Here is an 18,004-nt window from a genome sequence, read left to right as displayed (position 1 = left end):
GGGTCAGCGAAAAGATATCGCCGACGCTGGTGTTGCGCTTGGAGCGGTGGTTTTCGCTGGCTGAGCGCGGGCGCTGCTGGACGTTGAGGCTGTCGACATGACGGCTGGCGGTATGGAGGGGAGGGGGATGGGACAGAGGCTTTACGGTCGAAGCATCGTCTTGATGATCCATTCTATCGAGGGCGAGGCGGTCGAGTGATGAGGTCGGGTGATGTGGTGGAGCCATGATGCCGAGCCGTGCGGTTGAAGATATATATTAGGGACGGACTCCAGACCAAGGACGGGATATATGCGGAGAGGTCTGGGTATCTGCAGCAGTAGCAGCAGTAGCAGCAGTAGCAGTAGAGCAGCAGTAGAGCAGCAGTCGCAGACGCACCTATTGAGACGACACAGAACAGGGCGGGGAGGCGGGTGAGTGGGGAGCCAAGCAAAGCGCCCGAGACCGGATTCAGATGACGGGGAAGACGACTTTTGGCAGCAGACTGGTGGGCAGGGCTGGAGTCGAGGGCAGAAGGCCAAAGGACGGGAGGGGATTGACGAGGGCGAAGGAGCGAGAGCGAAGGGGAAAGCGCTGGGAAGGGCAAAGGAGCAGCGCGGGATGCATGGCCGTGTGTGTGTGCAGGCCAGCGGAACAGCGACCGCACCAGTCGAGGGCGCGGGGCGCTGTACAGTGGGCGGCGGCAAAGAGAGACTGGCAGTTCGCAGTGAGCGGGGCTGTGGCGTGCCGCGGCCATATCGGGGCACTGCGTGGGGGCACGGGCTTGTCGACGACGACGCGGCGCCCGGCCCATGGCTTTGGAGAGACACAGCCCAGTTGTTTTTGCTTTGCTTTGTTTTGCTTTGCTATGTTTTTGTTTGTTTACTTGGTGCTGGCATTGCTCCTGCATCTCGGTGTTCAGTGTCAGCGTGCGTGTCGACCACTGTCGCTGCTGGCTGTCCACTGTCTCCCTGTGTCGCCTTGCTGGACCCGCGCGGCCTTGTGCAATGTGCATTCTGTGCCAGTCGCTGCTGGCCCCCGATGCAGGCTCCCCCACCCGGCTCCCCCGCAACGCGCTGTCGGCTCGCACACACTCCGCGACCCGCTGTCCCTTGCCGCTGGCTGGCGTTTTGTTTGGCAGAGAACAAGGCCGCGGGGCTGCGCGTGTGACCGCCATTGTGACGCTGATGTGTGTGTGTTCAGCGGGCAGGGCTGATCCAGCAGCAGGCACACGTTGTCGCTCGATGGTGTGATCAGCCTGCCCGTCAGCGGATGGAATGCGATGGAATGCGATGGATGCGATGGACGCGGCGAGACGGGAGAGGGCATCAGCAGACCATGGCCGATCGGATGCTAGGTTGCTGGGCTGCGAGCGGGCATCGGGCACCGTCGCAACGCAATATCCAGCGCGACCACCTGTCCTCGCCAGCCCGGCTCGGCCGATGACGCGCGCGGCTCCGCCACCACCTGCCCGTGAGCCACGCCGCGCCCGCAGCGCCCGTGTGACGCAGCCGCGCCGACGGGCGCGCACGCTGCAACCGCGTGCGCCGGCCCTTGCTGGCCCTTGCCCGCCAACCGTCTGTCTCTGGGCGACCCTGGTCTCCATCGCCGTTGATCATTCCCGTTGATCATTCCCGTTGATCGTCGCCGTTGATTGTCTTTGCCATCGCCATCGCATTCTCCATGTCTCTGTCGCCCTCCGTGCCCCGCCGATGCGCTTCGGGGCCCAGCCTCGGGCCGCAGCCGCAGCCTCCCGTCTCCGCAACGAGTCTTGCGCGTGCGGCGGTCGTCGCAAGCACGTTTTTGGGCAAGGCGTCCCTGGCAGCCCCCGCGTCGACCCGCATCACCCGCCTGTCCTTTGCCTGGCCGCCTCTTCCGCTCTCATCGGTCGTCATGGCGGCCTCGTCGATCGTCACGGCTGCTCCGATCGCATCCCAGGTTGCATCCCAGGCTGCATCCCTGGCCAAAGAACACACATCCCAGTCGGCGTCTCCGGCGCCTTCCTCTGGTGGAAACAGACAGAGGCCCAGAGAGCACCAAGAGTCCACTGGCGTGCTCCTCCCAGGTCCTTTGCGGCCTCGGGAGCTTGGGCCCTACTTTCTCCACCTACAGCGAACCCCCAGCGGGCCAATGCCAAGGACGGCGGGCTGCGCCTTGCAGCATTTAGACCGCAAGCGTCGTCTTTGCCTGAGTCCCCCGCACATCATATAGCCGTCTTCAGCGTTACTGGCGACAGCGACTCTTGTTGCTTCGCTCCCGCTGCCCGAACGACCCACCCCACAGATTCTCTTGGAAAACTGTGTATTCATCGAGCCCAGCAGCAGCCAACAACACACGGCGATCAGTCCGGATCGCTCGAAGCACCGCCCAGTTCACTCTGATTTTCGTCTGTCCCCGTCATCGATGCCCTCCCGCAAGAGAGCCAATCGAGCGGGGCGTCCTGCATCTCCGTCCCTGGCTTGGCTCTGTCTTGGCTCTCTGTCTTGGCTTTCTGTCTTGGCTCTAGACCGAGCCAGCCTCGCCTTGTATGGGCTCTTCGGCGGGCTGGGGTCGTTCGATGGACAGCAATTCGACCTGGAGGCAGTTTGGGCAGGGTGGATCAGCACCGCGCGGGCTGCTTTCGGTCCCCGGCTCAATCGGCCCAATTCCTGCTATTCCCGAGCACGGCATCGCAGCCTCCCCTGCATTCCTGCCATAGACAGCATCAGAGTGTACCGTACCTCAAAGTAGAGAGTGGCCTTGGGCGGGATGGTGTTGGCAACACCGGCCTCGCCGTAGCCATACTCGGGCGGGATCATCAGAGTCGCTCGCTCGCCGACGCTCATCTCAAGCAGGGCCTCGTCCATTCCTGTTCAGCCAGATGCCACAAAGTCAGGACCATCAGCCAGCCAGCCAGCCGCTGAATGGCATTCCCTCTGCTCGGCCCCTGGGTCCAGTGCCCAGGAGAATCGTCGGCTCGAAGGGTGGCCCTTACCACGGATGACCTTGCCAACGCCGATCTCGAAACGAATAGGATCGTGTGCCGAGGCATCAAACAGCGTGCCGTCCTCGAGCTGCAGTGTGCGAATGCGTTAGAAGGCGGTAGGCCGAAACCATCCTCATGCCCACCGAACGCAGCCCTCCGACCATCTCCAATCCCAAAAATCGGGCCTCTCAGTCGAGAGAGGGGAAGGAGGCTTACCAATCCGCGGTCTGCCATGAGTTCCGATCGGCAAGCCATCAAACGATAGGATCAGCAATCGCAGCTTTGCTCAAGCCATTATACCGAATGACGGGACCAAGCGCCAGACCATTGGCCGCTTGCTCGCCATGCCATTCGACACCACATGCGGCGATCCGCATGGCCCGCATCCAGACCGATCACAGCTATGATGCGGTCAGACATCCTACTCACATCGGACGGCGACCAAATCACCCCTCTTGGGGAACGTAGCGCCGTCGCCTGGGTGGATTGAGTTGGCCAGATAAGAATGACATGGGTTAGTACGCCAGCAGATGATGATCGGAGCCAAGACCGGCCGAAATGCGCATTGATCCAGACGCCGCTGCTGTTGTTTCCGGCAGCTTGCACGGTTTGGGCAGGCGCGGCGACAGCCATGATACTCGACGATCTTGCTTCTCTCGTCTGGTTCATCTGTCGGCAGTCTCATGAATCATCGTCAGGCGACCTACCGATTCTCGACACCGTTCGGGTCCACACGGGCGTTGGGTCGGAGCTCTTGCTCTTGGGGGCCTTCAGCTTCTCGCCCTTGACCGTATCGTCCTTGACCTTTCGATCAGTAAAGGCCGTTTTCTTCTTGAAGTTGAGGGGAACAGATCCGGATCCAGAGCCGCCGCCGCCCCCACTGGGACCCATCGAGCTCTTGAGACGCACATAGTCACGGTAGGTAACGTAGGAGTACAGAGCGAGCATGCCGACGATGACCACCACGACGGCATAGAGCGCATAGCGGATCTGGCGAGCCTTGGCCGAGACCTTCTGGTGCTTGGACTTTTTCATGGCCGCTGCGGGCCGCTTGAGGGGCAGCTTGGCGGCTTTGGGTTTGGCTTCCATGCTATATATAATATGCAAAATCTGTAGGGAGACGGGTCGGCGAGTACACAGCAGGCCCAAGTCAGAACTCGATCTGAGCGATTGTATTTGTATTTTGCAACGGGAGGAGGAGGTGGTGGTGATATCGTTACTCCCCCTAGGAGATGGATGAGAGAGATTGGGCTGCAAACGCACAGGGTTCCAAGATCAAGGACGGGAAGCGAGTGCGGCCGGAAACAAAGCACAAAGCCAGAGCAGAGCAGAGTGGATCAGAAACAGAAAGAGTAGAGCAAACAAGAGCCAAAGAGCTCCGAGGCACCGAAAGCCAGTGGGCGGAGGGGCTGATGGCTTTTCGGCGGGAAGCACGCGAGAATTCCACGTCAGGGAGACTTTTTGGTCTCAGGCTCGGCGGCTGGCTCGTTGCCAACGACAAGGATCTCCAGACAGGCCTGTGGGATGCTGGGCTCGGACTTGTAGATAGGCAGGGCGGCCGGGAGCCTGCATGGAGGCACAGTCGGTGTTATTGCATCCAAACCGGCAATGTCTCAAGAACTCGAGCCGTCCACAGATCCACCTCCCGCTGGTGCCTTATCTCCAGTCCACTCATGTTGAGTACAGAGCAACCCGCACCAAACAGTCCACTCGCAAGCTCCCCAGCACCCTGCTCTCAGGACAGAACAATACGTACTTTGCTATGCCCAAGGACGAGTACTGAATGATCCCGAGGATGCTCAGGGTGTACCCGAGGATGGTGAGCGACCCCCATTGTGTCGACGGGAAGAGCAAGAACCCTTCGATGAAAAATATCAGGGTGGTTTGCAAGTGCTCGACGACTTGGTATCTGGGGCCGTGGTATTCCATCGGGCATACAGGGTCACAAGGCAGTTAGTCTCGATGCCGATGCGAACGCACGGCGCTCGTTGCCCAAGCCTCGCACCGGCCACAGTTTTTGGGCTCGATGAACACCGTCCTCAGTTGTCGCTCATCGCCCGAGCTCACAGAGCGCCGTGTTGCTTGCTTGCATCTCAGCGTGCAGTGTAAAGCACTACACTATTCGGTCGCATACACACAGCCGCCGATGCGAGCGAATCTGGCCGCTCGCCAGGGCAGACGCACACGCACATGCACACGCACATGCACACCATCGGCTCCGCGCTACTTACGCAATTGGTCCAGAGTATCGGATCAGTCCAAAGGAAGCCAGGTTCGCAAACGGAGCCAATGCGCACGACAGAAACAGCATCGAGCGCGAGGCGTGGTTAAACTCGTCGAGAAAGTTTGGGTTGTGGATGCCCGGGACGGTGTTGGTCGAGTGTGGGTAAATGTCCATCCAGAGCGAGACCAGAAGGGCCACCACAAAGGCTGGCGGCGACACTACCGCCAGCGCCTCGGTTGCGCTCAGCTTCTTCATCGAGGGCAAGCGGTACAGAAGGACCTGGGCGGTAGCCGTCAAACACAGGGCAGCGACACCATAGTTCACGCCGTTGCCTTCGCTCGTGGTGTCGTCGACCGTGATCATGGCCACGCCGGCAGTAACGGCCACCAGCGGCACCAGCGCCTTGGTGCTGACCGAGACTCCAAAGAAGCCGTACTGGAGCAGAATCACAACTCCGAGGATGGCGAGCTTGAAGATCTGATAGATGCCGTCGGCGACCATTGGCCGCGCCTTGTTCATCAGGAGCACTCCAAGAACGTGGGTGGAGCCAATCAAGAGCGAGTCCACCCAGGGCACACTGGGGATGGGCTTGCGCTTGCATACGAGCAGCGCCAGCGCCAGAACCCAGCCAAAGAACTGCAACAGGGCCAAGGGGAGGGAGCGGGGGCCGAGTGAGCATCAGTCTGTCTGGACTACCCGCTCACGGCGACCGCTTCGTGCAGGACGGGCACTTCTCATGCTCCGGCTCGCGATTGCCACTTCTGACGATCGGAGTTGCGAAAGCAACTGCCACCGGCCAATGCCGCGGACGATCTGGGTTACCTGATTTGTGGCGATGAGTAAGGGAAAGTGATTGATTTCTCTGGTGATATTGCCATTGATCTAGCACGCCATGGGGGTGCGCCGTGGATGGATGTTAGCTCGGAGGCCACGACGCTTGGTAATGGCCACGGCTAGCAGCACCAGCAGCGATGCTACATAGTCGATCCGTACCAGGCTCAGCGGAATGGAGCTCGCCACACAGAGCAGTATCAGCACAACAATGCGCACGGTGTGGGAAAGCATGGCTCGCGGCGTCGGGACTCGACTCGGAATTGCCGTGCTTGAATCGGAGGCTTGCTTGAACTAGGCACAAAGTGGTGCTCAAGGATTCGCAGGACCTCGACGCCGATTTAGGATGCGGAGGTGGACTAATGTGGGCAGTTGGCCTTGCAGATGGCAGCGGCAGTCTGTGCCAGAGGTGCCTGGGGTCGTTGCTGGAAGAAGGCTCGAATGTCCAAGAAGGATCGCGACCAGAGGCCATATCGTCGCCGTGCATCACCCCGCCCCCTCATTTCATACCTCCTCCCGTGCGTCCCGCTGAGTCGCCCACAGTCCCACAGTCCCACGGTCCCACGGTGCTGCCGGCTCCTCCTGTCGTCGCTGACACGGAAGCTTTTGGGCGGTCCAAGGCGGGCAGCGGAGCCTCGGCGATGGTGGGGGTCTCCCCTGGCCAGCGCGGAGTTGGAGGCCAGCGCCGCGCGTGCGCAGCCTATTGACTTCATTTGGCGCATTTTTGTTTTTTCATTTGTCGGTTTTTTTTCTGGGAAGGGCAGGCGAGCCGGCGATCGCACCAGCATCCATCGCAGGGCACATCCTCCGACCCGGTTCCAGCACCAGCATCGACACCTGCACTCTGGGGGATACTGCGAGCACGCCGTCCAGAGTACCCTGCCCACCACACAAACCACCGAGGCCGACACTGCATACACATGCCTCCTAAGAGGAAAGCCATCGAGCGCGAGGAGGTCTGTGTTGTCTGGCTGTCTCTGTCTGTCGAGCTGTGTTTGGGCATCGGCCCGCCAACCACTCATCGCCCGATTCACGAATCGCTTCGTATGTTATGTCACGCTGTACTCATGTTGTATTGACGCTGTCAATGAATGTGGAACACTCAGAGCCACAGCGTGGCCAAGCGCCCCATCGTTGCCGCACCGGTCGCAAGCGATTCGGATGAGCCCGAGGCTGTGCTCGACGAGGCCGACTATATCGAGCAGCCCGATGAGGACAACGAGGACGAGGATGAAGACGGAGGCGATAACATGGATGAGGACGATGAGGATGTTGATGGTGATGGCATGAACAGTGAGCCCGACGACGATGACGACGGCGGCGAGATATCCCAGGGCAAGAGGCTGCCCAAGTCTGCTCAGGAGAAACGACTCTATCGGGCCCCTACCAACGATGAGCTGCATCAGCTCAAGGAGACTGTCGATCTGTTCAAATCCAACCTCTTCAAGATGCAGGTAAGGTCGCACTCTGTCCACGGCGCAGCGCATGGCCATATTTCGTATGTCTTGGATGCCATCGCTACTGTGGATATGCCGAGACTCTCGGCTCTCGGCTCTCAGCTCTCGGCTCTCAGCCCCCGAATCGACTCTGGCCGCATCTTGAATATACGTCTGACTGCCACCTACGATTTCTGGCTCCATGGTGATGCTACGGTTGCCCCATGCCATCAGGTCCAAGAACTCCTGGCCGAGATCACGATCGACAAGAAGAAGCTGGCGCCGATCGACAAAGCGCTGCATCGGATCAAGGAAATTCTGGATTCAATGGCTGATATTGAAGAGCTGAAGGTGCGTCCAATTGGCATGACGACGTTTCGTCGACCTCGGTCCGGCAAAGGCTTTGAGTCGCATCATCAGCATCCGACCGACCGACCGACCGACCGGCCGGCCGGCCGATCGTGCCCGCGGTGCATGGGTCGCAGCCGCATGCCCTCTCCACTCAATAGACGCTCTCACTGGCAACAGCGGTATCTGACTTGGGTCTTGCCGATAAACAGGTCGCCGATGCCATCCAGCACGCCAAGAAACAAGGCGTCGCCATCCCGTTTCCCTCCACCGAGCCTCCCGCGGATGCTCAGTACAAGCTGGGTTTCAAGAAGCCGTCCAAGCTGTTCATCGTCGGCAGCTACTTGCTCAAGTCATATGCCAAAAACCCAGATGGATGCAACGTCGATATTGCTGTGCAAATGCCGAGCGTACGCATCCTGTCTGTTCTGTAGCGTGTACCACCCGGCATGCGATGAGAAGCAGCGCCGGCTTGCATGATTCCAGAACAAGCACGAGAGCGCTGCTGTGGATGGTTGCGCATCGCTGGATCCCGGCCTCGCCTAACTCTACGCCTTTGTCATCCAGTCATTGTTCCAGGACAAGGATCATCTGAACTATCGCTACACTTACAAGCGCGCGTTTTACTTGGCCGTGCTTGCGGCCGAGCTTGGCAAGTCCAAGCATGGCTTCTCGGCGAGCTTCCAGGCCTTCCACGACAACCGAAACCGGCCCGTTCTTGTTCTCAAGTCGTCTGGAGGTATGCCTCAAACTCGCCTGCGTCTCACCGCACTGCTTGTACTGCATACGCACGGAGTCGCCGTGTGGATGCTGGATCGCGCTGGTATCTCGTTCGCCGTTTGCCAGTGCTCGCTCACCCACCTGCCGCATCTGTTCCGCCTATAGTCGTATCGGACACTGACTTTTCGAAGAGTGGCTTCCAAATCCGGATATTTCCCATCATCCCCGAGAACACCTTTGGCGCCAGCCGTCTGGCCCCTGGCCGAAATAACGTGCGCCCACCCGGCAACCAGGGCGATACTAGTCTGCCCCCAACGCCCCGATACAACGCATCATTGCTGATGGACTCGGTGATGGTCAACAACCTTAATCAGCTACACTCACACGCCTCTGCCTGCGCGGCGTTCCGTGATGCCAGCGTCTTGGCCAAAGTCTGGCTTCAGCAACGAGGCTTCAACGGACACCACGGTACCTTCAACGGGTTCTTGTGGGAGATGCTCATGGGATACCTGCTGCGGACCGATGACCGTCGCGGCAACCGGACGCTCGGAAACAGCTTCAGTTCATACCAGCTGCTCAAGGTTACCATGGGCTTCTTGGGTACGGATCGGGTTGTTTGATGTGCTGCACGAGATTCAGCAGGCGTGGAGCGATCCGTCGTCTCAATGCAACGAGAGCGCCTGAAACGATGCCTGCCTATCGGGCTCTTCTTGTGCTTGAGAGCTTCTCGCATTATGCATGATCGACTGGATTTGCAGACCACTCAACGGCTTGCCTTGCTCGTATATTTCTGTCTGTCCGTCCCAAAGCCAACCACGACTTTGATGCCGAGCCCATCTTCATGACCCCGAATGGCAAGCCCTTGGAAGATCCCGAGGTAGGTTCCGGACACTACGGAGATTGACGATACTCCACACACACTCACGCCTCGCATGTCCCACCCGCCTTACCATCGAAACTGGTCGTGTGGTCGGCGCTACTATCGCGTGCCATCGCATGCGCTTCTGCTAACCGTGCTTGCGATTGATTCTTCGTTGAACAGTTCTCTCTCGAGGCTTTCAAGCGGCACTTTGATGTCGTCATTGTCGACCCCTCCGGCAAGCTGAACCTCGCCAGTGCAATCAGCAAGTGCCAGCTCGAGGATGTAAGCAGTCCCACGATGTTGTGGCCATGAGCATATCAAAGGCTGTCGCACCTGTCCCTCTGGTCGGAATCGTCCGTCTAACTTGCACTTGCCCCGTCCGCGCCGGATGTAGCTCCAAGTCCAGGCCCGTATCAGCTTTGGTCACTTCAACGATGTCGCCGTCGATCGATTCGATTCGCTCTTCCTGAGCAAGGTTTCCGAAGTTCGGCTGCAGTTTGACAATGTGCTCAGGTAATATCGGAGCACTCTTCATGCAGACCGATCCTTAGATGCCGCCTAGCTTTTGCCCTGACGCCCGCCGCCGTCCACAGGATCCCGCATGTGACAACTCCTCCTCCGTCCTACAAGGCCTCAAATGCCCTGGATTTCCCAAGCCTGCACTATTTCATCCTGTATCTGCTCCCCAAGCTTCTGAAAAGAGGTCTCACCGATCGTGTCCAAACCATAGCCGTGATCTCGGACCCACTGCCATTGTGGCCATGCTCCGAGGCGCCGCCGAGCCACGAGACCCTCAAGACCCCGATCGTGATGGGTCTGGTGATGAACTCGGAGGCAGCCATTCGGGTCGTCGACCATGGTCCCTCGGCCGAGGACGAGGCGGCCTCGAAAGAGTTTCGGCAGCTTTGGGGCGCAAAGTCAGAGCTGCGTCGGTTCAAAGACGGCAGCATCCTTGAAAGTGTTGTCTGGGAAGAATCTGGCGGAACGCTTGAAGATCGTTCCCTCATCGTGTCCAAGATTGTGGCCCATCTTGTGGAGCGGCACATTGGGCTGCAGTCCGGCAAGGCGCTGCGAACCTTCGCTGGTCAACTGTATCCGTTCGTCAAGTACTCGGGCGCCACCGTCTCGGTTTTCCAGAGAGTGATCGAGGGCTTCCAAAAGTTCTCGAAGCAGCTGCGCGAGCTCGAGGGCCTTCCGCTGCACATAGCCAACATCAGCCCTATCTCCTCGGGTCTCCGCTACGCCTCAGTCTTTGTGCCCCAGCCCTTCAAGAAGGGATCGTCCTTCCGAACATCCATGTACGATCCCCTTGAGTGCACAATCGAGTTTGAATCGTCCGGTCGATGGCCCGAGGACCTGCATGCCATCCAGCAGATGAAGTTGGCCTTTGCCATCAAGATTGCCGAGATCTTCAAGGCCCGCAACCCTGCCTCGGACTGCCGCGTCACCCGCGGCAGCTTCCGCAATCACTTTGACGCCGGCTACCTCGAGATCAAAACCGACGCCGGATGGACGTTCCGCTGCCACATCTACGCCGACAACGAGGTCGAGGTCATCGAACGTGCCCTCAAGAACACCAGCCTCGGTCCCGAGCAGATCGACGCGTACACACAGGCCAAGAACGAGCACGAGCTGTGCTATATCAAGCGGAAATACCACACAAGCCGCATAGCGCAGCTGTCGCTCAGACACCCCTTCCTACCGCTGACGATGAGGCTGGTGAAGCGATGGGTCTCGGCTCATCTCCTCTCGTATTCGATCCCAGAGGAGGTCTTGGAGCTGATTACAGCCTCGGTGTTTGTGGACTCGGGCCGATGGCCGGAGCCCGGCGGACCGTTCTCGGGCTTCTTCCGGGTCCTCGACCTGCTCCGAACTTTCAACTGGAAGAAAGAGATCCTCGTCGTCGAGTTGGAGAAGGGCATGCTCTCGCCAGAGATCCGTCGGGAAATCGCCGAGAAGTTCAACAGTCGACTTTCGGACGGCGACGCTGGCCAAACAGCAGGCGCCTTTGTGGCCACCGAGCGAGACACGGAAGGCATCTGGTGGGGCGTCTGCCCGCAAATGTACTTTCACCGCCTGCGTGTATTGGCAACCGCATCGCTGGAGCAGTATCGGCTCCTGATTTCCAACGGCGACGAAGCTGGTGTGCAGGTATGACACGAAGGCAGTTGATTGTTGGGTGGTGATTTCTGCCGAGCCTTCTGTTTGGCGACGGTGCCCGGCCTTGGGATCCAGGTGTCAACACCAGCAGCACTGTCGAGCTGGTGTGGTCCTGGACATTGGACATTGGACATTGGGCGCTGGACATTGGGCGCTGGGCACTGGGACGCTTAGTTCAGCCGTGGGTTTGCCACTCCTTGGCATTTTTATCGAGGCTCCACTGTGACTGGCCATGTCTCCACTCTTCGCAGCAGCTGGAGTTGTTGGCGGACCGCTCAGTGTCGCTCCCGACTGCTGGACGTATTGCTAATTCACATCGCTTATTTGGACACTGGCTCGCATCGGTGGCGTCAATGTCGGCTGGCCCTTGGCAACCTCGATCACGGCTGCGCTATCACAGAAACTGTTCCTGACACCCAAGACAGGCTACAACGCAATCATCCACCTCGACCCACACTATGTGCCGTCCTACCCACTCAACGTCACCTTTGATCCCGAAGCCGACCCATCGATCAAGAACGCAAAGTTCAAGAATCTGTCCATCAGCCGCTCCGAAACCGATCTCGCTCTGGACACCCTCAATCCGATTCCACAATACCTTGCCGAGTTGCGCGACTCCTTTGGGGACGTCGCTATGTTCTTTGCCGACCGATACGGAGGCGATAAGATTGCGGTTGCGTGGAAGGGGCTGCCCAAGACCGAGCTGGCCTTCAAGGTCAATCTTGGTTGGAATATCGAGCCGGCGACACTCGGCCAGGTGGGTTGGGGGCCATGGGACCGATGGACCGATGGGCCAATGGGGCCTGAGTGCGTGGTCATGGTAGTGACTTGATGCGACTGATCCGTTGTTGGCTTGTCCATACCATCCTCTCGTGTACCGTCGCTGATCGATCTGCTGCACTTGCCATCCGATCATTCCTTCGACCCACAGTCCCCACAGCCTGCGCAAAAGGACAAGAAAAAGTCCAAGACTGTCGCGCCTGACACCGTCAAGGTCAACCTCGATGCCATGATCTCGGAAATGTATCGTCTTGGCGACACACTCGTTCAGTCGATCGAAGTGATCTCGTAGTGGGGTCGGCGGCTCAAGGTGTCGCCTCGGAAGCATCGTCTGTGTTGATTTGCGGCAGTGCTTGGAGGGCACATCCTCCTCACGCGAAGCCGGGGTGTGGCTTTGAGGCAATGCAAACTATATTGAGTCAGATGGAACAATAATACAGCAGATATGTTTCGGTCTTTCCGTTCATGGTTCTTGACTGTCCGTGTACGAGTCAATGATGTCTCACACATTCTGCTCATGCGCGGCTTCGGCATCACCGAGGTCGGCGCTTAGCAGCCAGAGCGCCCAAGCACCGACCCAGAACCCCAGATCGACGCTGCCGACCAGGACAATGTTCCATCCCCAGAACCCACCGCCAATGCCGATGGCACTGGAGTCGATGCTAGTGCCTGCACTAACATCGGACGCCCCAGCCAGGCCAGACTCCTTCAGCGTCTCGATCGCCATGAAGGTGATGTAGCTTCCAAAGCAAAAGTACACAAAGCACAGGATGGCAGACGCAAACACACAGTACGACGACCTCCGGACTTGCAATGCTCGTCGCTGATCGGCAGTTCGCCGAAGCTTGGCATCGGACACGATACCGCCATGACCCAGTCCAGTGCCTGGCCCATAACTTTCCTCGGAGAGTGTTCGATGCGAGTTGTGGAGTTCAAATGCTTCGTCAAAGTCGCTGAGAGAGCGCCGCCGCCACGGCCGTTGGGGACGAGCTTGTGTCGCTGTTCGAGCACTCGACCGTTGAGGTGGGAGTGCTGCTGCGACAAGCACCAGCAATGCGCCCAATGTCGCCAGAACAACCAGGATAGCCAGTACTCCGAGGATGATCCGAGCCCAGAACGGAACTAGCGAAAAGCCCGATTGAGCAAGGCTCGGAGCGCTGTCGAGACGCGAGGGCTGGAATTCGATGTGCATCCGAATCACTGACGATATGCTTAGACCCCATCCCAGCAAGCCAGCGATCTGAGGAGGAATCCCTGGTGGTGTCGAGGTTGTAGAGCTAGCCGGAGCAGTGGAGGCGACAGATGGAGACGGGAGGGTTTTGGGTGGCGGTTGCGATGGTGGCTGTGATGGCGGTGTACTTGGTGGCATTGATGCTTGAGTGGTTCGCAGAGGCTGCGACGTCGGTGATGCACTTGTGGGCTGTATGGGAACAGAGTTGGCTGTGGGTGTCAGTGAGGTGGGCTTGGGGATCGACAAAGTCAAGACGCTCTCTGCCGACTGAGAAGATAGGGATGATGCTTGGGGCGGGTTCGAGATCAGTGCGGTTGATGAGGATGCCAGGTTAGATCGCGAGAGAGTTGTGGATGGCACTGCTGCTGAGACCGGTGCAGTGGAAACAGAGGAAGTCGATGTTTGAGGCTGGGCGATCGTGGGCGGCCAGGGCAGCTGGCTCGGGATAAACTGTGGTACCGGGGAGGATGAAGTTGTTGCAGAGGCCGCTGAAGGGGCAGCCGGCGATGATGGTCCCGCCGAGATGGATGCAAACTGGCCATTGGACGAGGTAGACGAGGTGATCGGCGGCCCTAGCCACGGAGTTGCCGATAGCGAGGACGTCTGGGATTGTTGAAACAGAGGGCTGGTCCACGAAGCTGAGGACTGTTGCTGCGAAAGAGCGGCACCGGACGGGGCAGCAGATGGCAAGCCCACGCTCGAATGAACGAGACCCGGCGATGCTGACACTCCATTTGATCCAGCAGTATTGTTGGGTCCTGAAGCTGGGCTGCTTGATCCGAAGTTGCCCTGGAATATGGTCCAGCAGTCGGCAATTGATCCCGCATCGAATGGACAAAAGCACCACAGCGAATCTCTTCCTAGCGACGACACGATCCATGGGATTTTGGCCAGCTCGAGGGCAAAGACGGACGGCGCGGCATTCGATAGAGTGGCTCCTGACGATGCCGAAACGGTGCCGCCAAAGACCGAGATCACAAAGACGGTCGTGGAGGCCAGAAGGAGCAACACAACGAGAATGAGCTTCAGCGCCAAGAGAAAGGACATTTCGAGAGCCCGGAGAGTCCTGGAGAGAGTGGTGCGTATGCAGCCAGTGGCAGGTCGTCGTGGCAAGGGATCGGCGCCGGTGCTTGAGGGCGGGCAGAATGCTATCCAAAAGCCGGAATGCAGGGCGATGGCCGAAAGAAGGATGCTGAAGGCCAGCGCCGACTCACCGCCCGGCCGACACCCGATCGTACGCTGATGTCTCCCAGTACCAGTGCTTCTCAGAAGCCAAGCGACCAGCCGGAGGATGCCCACAGGGTGCAAGCGACGGGGCCGCCCTTTTTTCTTCCCTGGCTGCCAGGGACGCTCTCCGATACAGCAACAGCCAGCCACTTGGCGGGCAAGCAAGGCGGCTTCCGGTGCAAGCTGCCAGTGCAAGCTGCCAGCTGCGAGCGCTCTTTGGCGGGTCTCTTCTCCGATGGCTTCTTTGGGGTGTGCAAAGGGGAAAAAAGGGATCGATGCGGCCGATGGGGTTGGGCGGTGGAGAGCGGGGCCTGGGAGGAGATTAGCGAGACGTGCCCACAAGTGGCAGCGCAGACATGCCACGACATATACGGGCGCAGCTCGATCGCAGCCCAGGACGCATATCTGTGAACCACCTCCGAGCGGCCGAGCTGAGGAAGCAGGTCGCCGCCGGATGCTTCGTCGCGGTCGAAACTCGTGGCCCGCATGGATCGACATGGTCGTCGCTCGGTCATGGTGCTGCGCTCCAGGACGCGGTGCTGCGCTCTGTGGCGCCACTCCGCCACTGCTGCCACAGAACAGACACGTGTCAGTGCCTGTGGCGCAGGTGATACCCTGTTCTGGCTGGCGCGTCGGTCGCCATTGCTGCCATCTTGCTGCCATCTTGCCTGCCATCTTGCCTGCCATCTTGCTGCCATCTTGCCTGCCATCTTGCCTGCCATCTTGCATGCCACTTGCCTCGCTTCAGATTCGCCCATCACTGTTCCAAGCACACTCTCCACAATGTCCGGCAGCTCCGCCACGGCCTGTGCCGACCCGCCCGCCAACAAACCGTCCTGGTACATTTCCCCCAGCGACATCACCGACCGCTCCGCCGTTCCCATCGGCCGTGGCGGCTTTGGCGAAGTGTACAGCGGCCGCTACTACGGCTCCAAAGTTGCCATCAAGCAGCTCCTCGGCACCTGCAACAAGCGGGAGCTCGTCGATTACCGCCGAGAAATTGATATCTGGAAGGAGCTCAGCCACCCCCACATCCTGCGTCTTCTCGGCGCCTGCGACAAAAGCGACGATGGTACTCCGATTGTTCCCTTCATGGTTTCGCCGTTCATGCCTAACGGTACTCTCCGCGACTATGTTTCGGACCCAGACAGCCCTCGGCCCTTGGAGGAGAAGCTCCACCTCTTGTTCCAGGTCGCCTCTGGCATGTCGTACCTCCATGGCAAACACGTTGTGCACGGCGACCTCAAAGCCGCCAATGTCCTCCTCGACGAGGCCCGTAGCGCCGTGGTCTCGGACTTTGGCCTCTCTCGCACCAAGCACACCTCGGCCTCGATGGACCGCAATAGGACGTACAACACCATCGTTGGAACAGAGGGATACATGGCCCCGGAGCTGCTCGACGACGAAAACCCCAGTGGCACCACGATGAAGACCGACGTCTATGCCTTTGCCATCACCATGTACGAAGCCTTGAACGACGCTCAGCCAATTTGGGTGACGGACAATGGCCAGCCGATGCTGAGCCAAGTCATCGAGAAGCAAGTGCGCAAGGGAAAGCGTCCTAAGCAAATCGATGGCATCCCAGACGACGTCTGGACAGTCATCGAGAGTTGCTGGAGCCAAGCTCCAAACGAGCGGCCAAGCTTCCCTGCCATCCTCGAAACCCTGAACCGGTACGACACAGTGGATCTGCCGCCCCCACCAGGTCCAGCACCAGTTCCAGTACCAGTTCCAGTACCAGTTCCAGCACCAAGATGGGAGCCAGAGCCCAAGCAAGAGCCCGAGCCGATCCAGACTCCAATCTCACCGCCCGTGACCCCATCGCCCACCCCGTCGGCAGAATCTGGGTCTTATCCCGGCGTTCCTCGTCTGATCCTGCAGAAGGCTCGAAGAGGCGATGCCAATGCCTGTGTTCAAGTAGCCAAAATGCTCTCGCACCACAAGTTTGTCACCGATCCGGTTTGGACGCAAGCAGCCTCGTTCTTCCAAGTTGCCGCCGAACAACAGCAAAGCGAAGCCTACTTTTACCTCGGCTGGATGCACCTTCTTGGTGTCGGTGTCGAGCAGAGCGACCTTGATGCGCTCACCTACTTGCAAGAGGTCTGTAGCCAGCCTGGTGACCATGCCCTCCGGTCGATTGCCACTCATTTGCTCGGCTGGATGCACTACCTCGGCCGAGGTACAAACCGGGATCAGCAAACAGGAGTCCAGCTCGTTCGAGACAGTCAAACGGAGGAGTTCCCCTTGGGAGAGCACGAGTGCCTGGCAGCATTCGGCCTGGCGCCCTCCGAGTCTCCCGCAGCCATCCGGTTTTTTGAGCTGCTGCAGCTCGGGGCCGAGCGCGACTGGGTTTGCAAGCACCTTTTGGCGGTGTGCATCATCTGCGAATTTGGAAACTCGATTGGCGAAGAGCAAGTAGCGGTGGCCATATTTGAGCAGCTTGCCCAGCAAGGACATAGCGACAGCCAGTTCTGGCTGGGGCGCTGCTATTTCTGGGGCTGGGGCGTCGCAAGCGACAGGAAGACGGCGCTCCGATGGTTCATCGAATCTGCCGACCGGGGCAATCCGTACGGAGAGTATATGGCCGGCTGGTGCTACGAGTACGGACATGGAACAGCCAAAGACGGTGCCAAGGCCGCCGAGTACTTCCGCAAGTCAGCCGACCAAGGCAATCGCTATGGTCAGTACGGCCTCGGAGACTGCTTCTCGCATGGAGACGGTGTTGCCAAGGATGCCGATGTGGCCGACCGCTGGTACCGCAAGGCAGCAGACCAGGGCTGGTCGCCGATCACGAACTTTGACTGATGTTCTGGGCATGAGTATGTTGGTGGCGAATTCAGCGAATGCGATGAAAACGACCAGATATTTTGTTGCATCAGAGCATCGCGCGCCGGTCATGGCCAAGGCCTGGCTGGGCGGCCACGATGCCATCCTCCATTCTCTGGATCTCGAATACACACCGCATTGTCCATGCTGACCCAGGCTCGCCAAGTGCCTCGAGTAACTCCATCGCCAGCGACTCTCTGTCAGACGATTGAGCACCAATGCCATGGGATTGATCCGGCGTATCCAACTATTCCCAGGCTCTCCGTGTGGAGGTGTTCCATTCCGATCTGAGTTGGCTGTATGTCCGCATGGCTGGTGGCGGTGCGGGCGAGGAGGCTCTCGGCCCCCTCTCGGCCCCTCTCGGCCCGCTCCGTGCTCTCGCCATCCCAATCCCAGAGCGCGTCTTGCCGATCGGGT

General features: G+C 59.3%; 6 protein-coding genes across 6 annotated transcripts; 3 read left to right on the top strand and 3 right to left on the bottom strand.

The window, feature by feature from the left end:
- The first annotated feature begins 1,605 nt into the window (after positions 1-1,605).
- On the top strand, positions 1,606-2,262 carry BJ171DRAFT_490727 (uncharacterized protein). Its single transcript, XM_053109654.1, has one exon. It carries the CDS (start codon positions 1,661-1,663, stop codon positions 2,186-2,188), a length of 528 nt encoding a protein of 175 aa, XP_052970318.1. The 5' UTR covers positions 1,606-1,660; the 3' UTR covers positions 2,189-2,262.
- Positions 2,263-2,418: 156 nt separating this feature from the next.
- Positions 2,419-3,311, bottom strand: BJ171DRAFT_236765 (uncharacterized protein). The gene is made up of 4 exons (XM_053106586.1): positions 3,159-3,311; positions 2,952-3,030; positions 2,698-2,825; positions 2,419-2,551 (listed from the first exon to the last, which is right to left on the bottom strand). Exons 1-4 carry the CDS (start codon positions 3,195-3,197, stop codon positions 2,480-2,482), a joined length of 318 nt encoding a protein of 105 aa, XP_052970317.1. The 5' UTR covers positions 3,198-3,311; the 3' UTR covers positions 2,419-2,479.
- A 749-nt stretch (positions 3,312-4,060) lies between these two features.
- Positions 4,061-6,231, bottom strand: BJ171DRAFT_634081 (uncharacterized protein; the record flags this gene model as incomplete). Its single annotated transcript, XM_053115670.1, has 4 exons — positions 4,061-4,508; positions 4,699-4,851; positions 5,174-5,802; positions 6,160-6,231. The coding sequence occupies 4 exons, from the start codon at positions 6,229-6,231 to the stop codon at positions 4,391-4,393; spliced, it is 972 nt and encodes a 323-aa protein (XP_052970316.1). The 3' UTR covers positions 4,061-4,390.
- A 537-nt stretch (positions 6,232-6,768) lies between these two features.
- Positions 6,769-12,761, top strand: BJ171DRAFT_490720 (Nrap protein). The gene is made up of 12 exons (XM_053109653.1): positions 6,769-6,953; positions 7,104-7,451; positions 7,668-7,784; positions 7,994-8,191; positions 8,349-8,520; positions 8,667-9,101; positions 9,311-9,378; positions 9,544-9,645; positions 9,758-9,876; positions 9,957-11,514; positions 11,924-12,280; positions 12,455-12,761. The coding sequence occupies exons 1-12, from the start codon at positions 6,918-6,920 to the stop codon at positions 12,593-12,595; spliced, it is 3,651 nt and encodes a 1,216-aa protein (XP_052970315.1). The 5' UTR covers positions 6,769-6,917; the 3' UTR covers positions 12,596-12,761.
- On the bottom strand, positions 12,762-15,048 carry BJ171DRAFT_490719 (uncharacterized protein). Its single transcript, XM_053109652.1, has one exon. It carries the CDS (start codon positions 14,579-14,581, stop codon positions 12,806-12,808), a length of 1,776 nt encoding a protein of 591 aa, XP_052970314.1. The 5' UTR covers positions 14,582-15,048; the 3' UTR covers positions 12,762-12,805.
- Positions 15,049-15,471: 423 nt separating this feature from the next.
- BJ171DRAFT_490717 (kinase-like domain-containing protein) lies at positions 15,472-17,738 on the top strand (the record flags this gene model as incomplete). The annotated part of the gene is made up of 1 exon (XM_053109651.1): positions 15,472-17,738. A coding segment is annotated over exon 1 (2,018 nt), but the record flags the coding sequence as incomplete, so codon positions are not given.
- Between the last annotated feature and the right edge of the window lie 266 nt (positions 17,739-18,004).

Source organism: Polychytrium aggregatum (genome assembly GCF_025602895.1).
Source record: "Polychytrium aggregatum strain JEL109 chromosome Unknown BJ171scaffold_5, whole genome shotgun sequence".
Classification (NCBI taxonomy): Eukaryota; Fungi; Chytridiomycota; class Chytridiomycetes; order Polychytriales; genus Polychytrium; species Polychytrium aggregatum.
Note: the sequence above shows the minus strand (reverse complement) of the source record. Positions and strands in the feature narration are given on the sequence as shown.

Excerpts from the sequence above, each read along its gene's own strand:
- BJ171DRAFT_490727 (XM_053109654.1), top strand. The coding sequence starts at position 1,661 with ATGTCTCTGTCGCCCTCCGTGCCCCGCCGATGCGCTTCGGGGCCCAGC.
- BJ171DRAFT_236765 (XM_053106586.1), bottom strand. The coding sequence starts at position 3,197 with ATGGCTTGCCGATCGGAACTCATGGCAGACCGCGGATTG. Across the intron at positions 2,826-2,951 it reads CGTTGGCAAGGTCATCCGTG|GAATGGACGAGGCCCTGCTT; the intron begins GTAAGGGCCACC and ends CTGGCTGAACAG. Across the intron at positions 2,552-2,697 it reads AGGCCACTCTCTACTTTGAG|GTCGAATTGCTGTCCATCGA; the intron begins GTACGGTACACT and ends AACTGCCTCCAG.
- BJ171DRAFT_490720 (XM_053109653.1), top strand. The coding sequence starts at position 6,918 with ATGCCTCCTAAGAGGAAAGCCATCGAGCGCGAGGAG. Across the intron at positions 6,954-7,103 it reads AAGCCATCGAGCGCGAGGAG|AGCCACAGCGTGGCCAAGCG; the intron begins GTCTGTGTTGTC and ends TGGAACACTCAG. Across the intron at positions 7,785-7,993 it reads CTGATATTGAAGAGCTGAAG|GTCGCCGATGCCATCCAGCA; the intron begins GTGCGTCCAATT and ends GCCGATAAACAG.
- BJ171DRAFT_490719 (XM_053109652.1), bottom strand. The coding sequence starts at position 14,581 with ATGTCCTTTCTCTTGGCGCTGAAGCTCATTCTCGTTGTGTTGCTCCTT.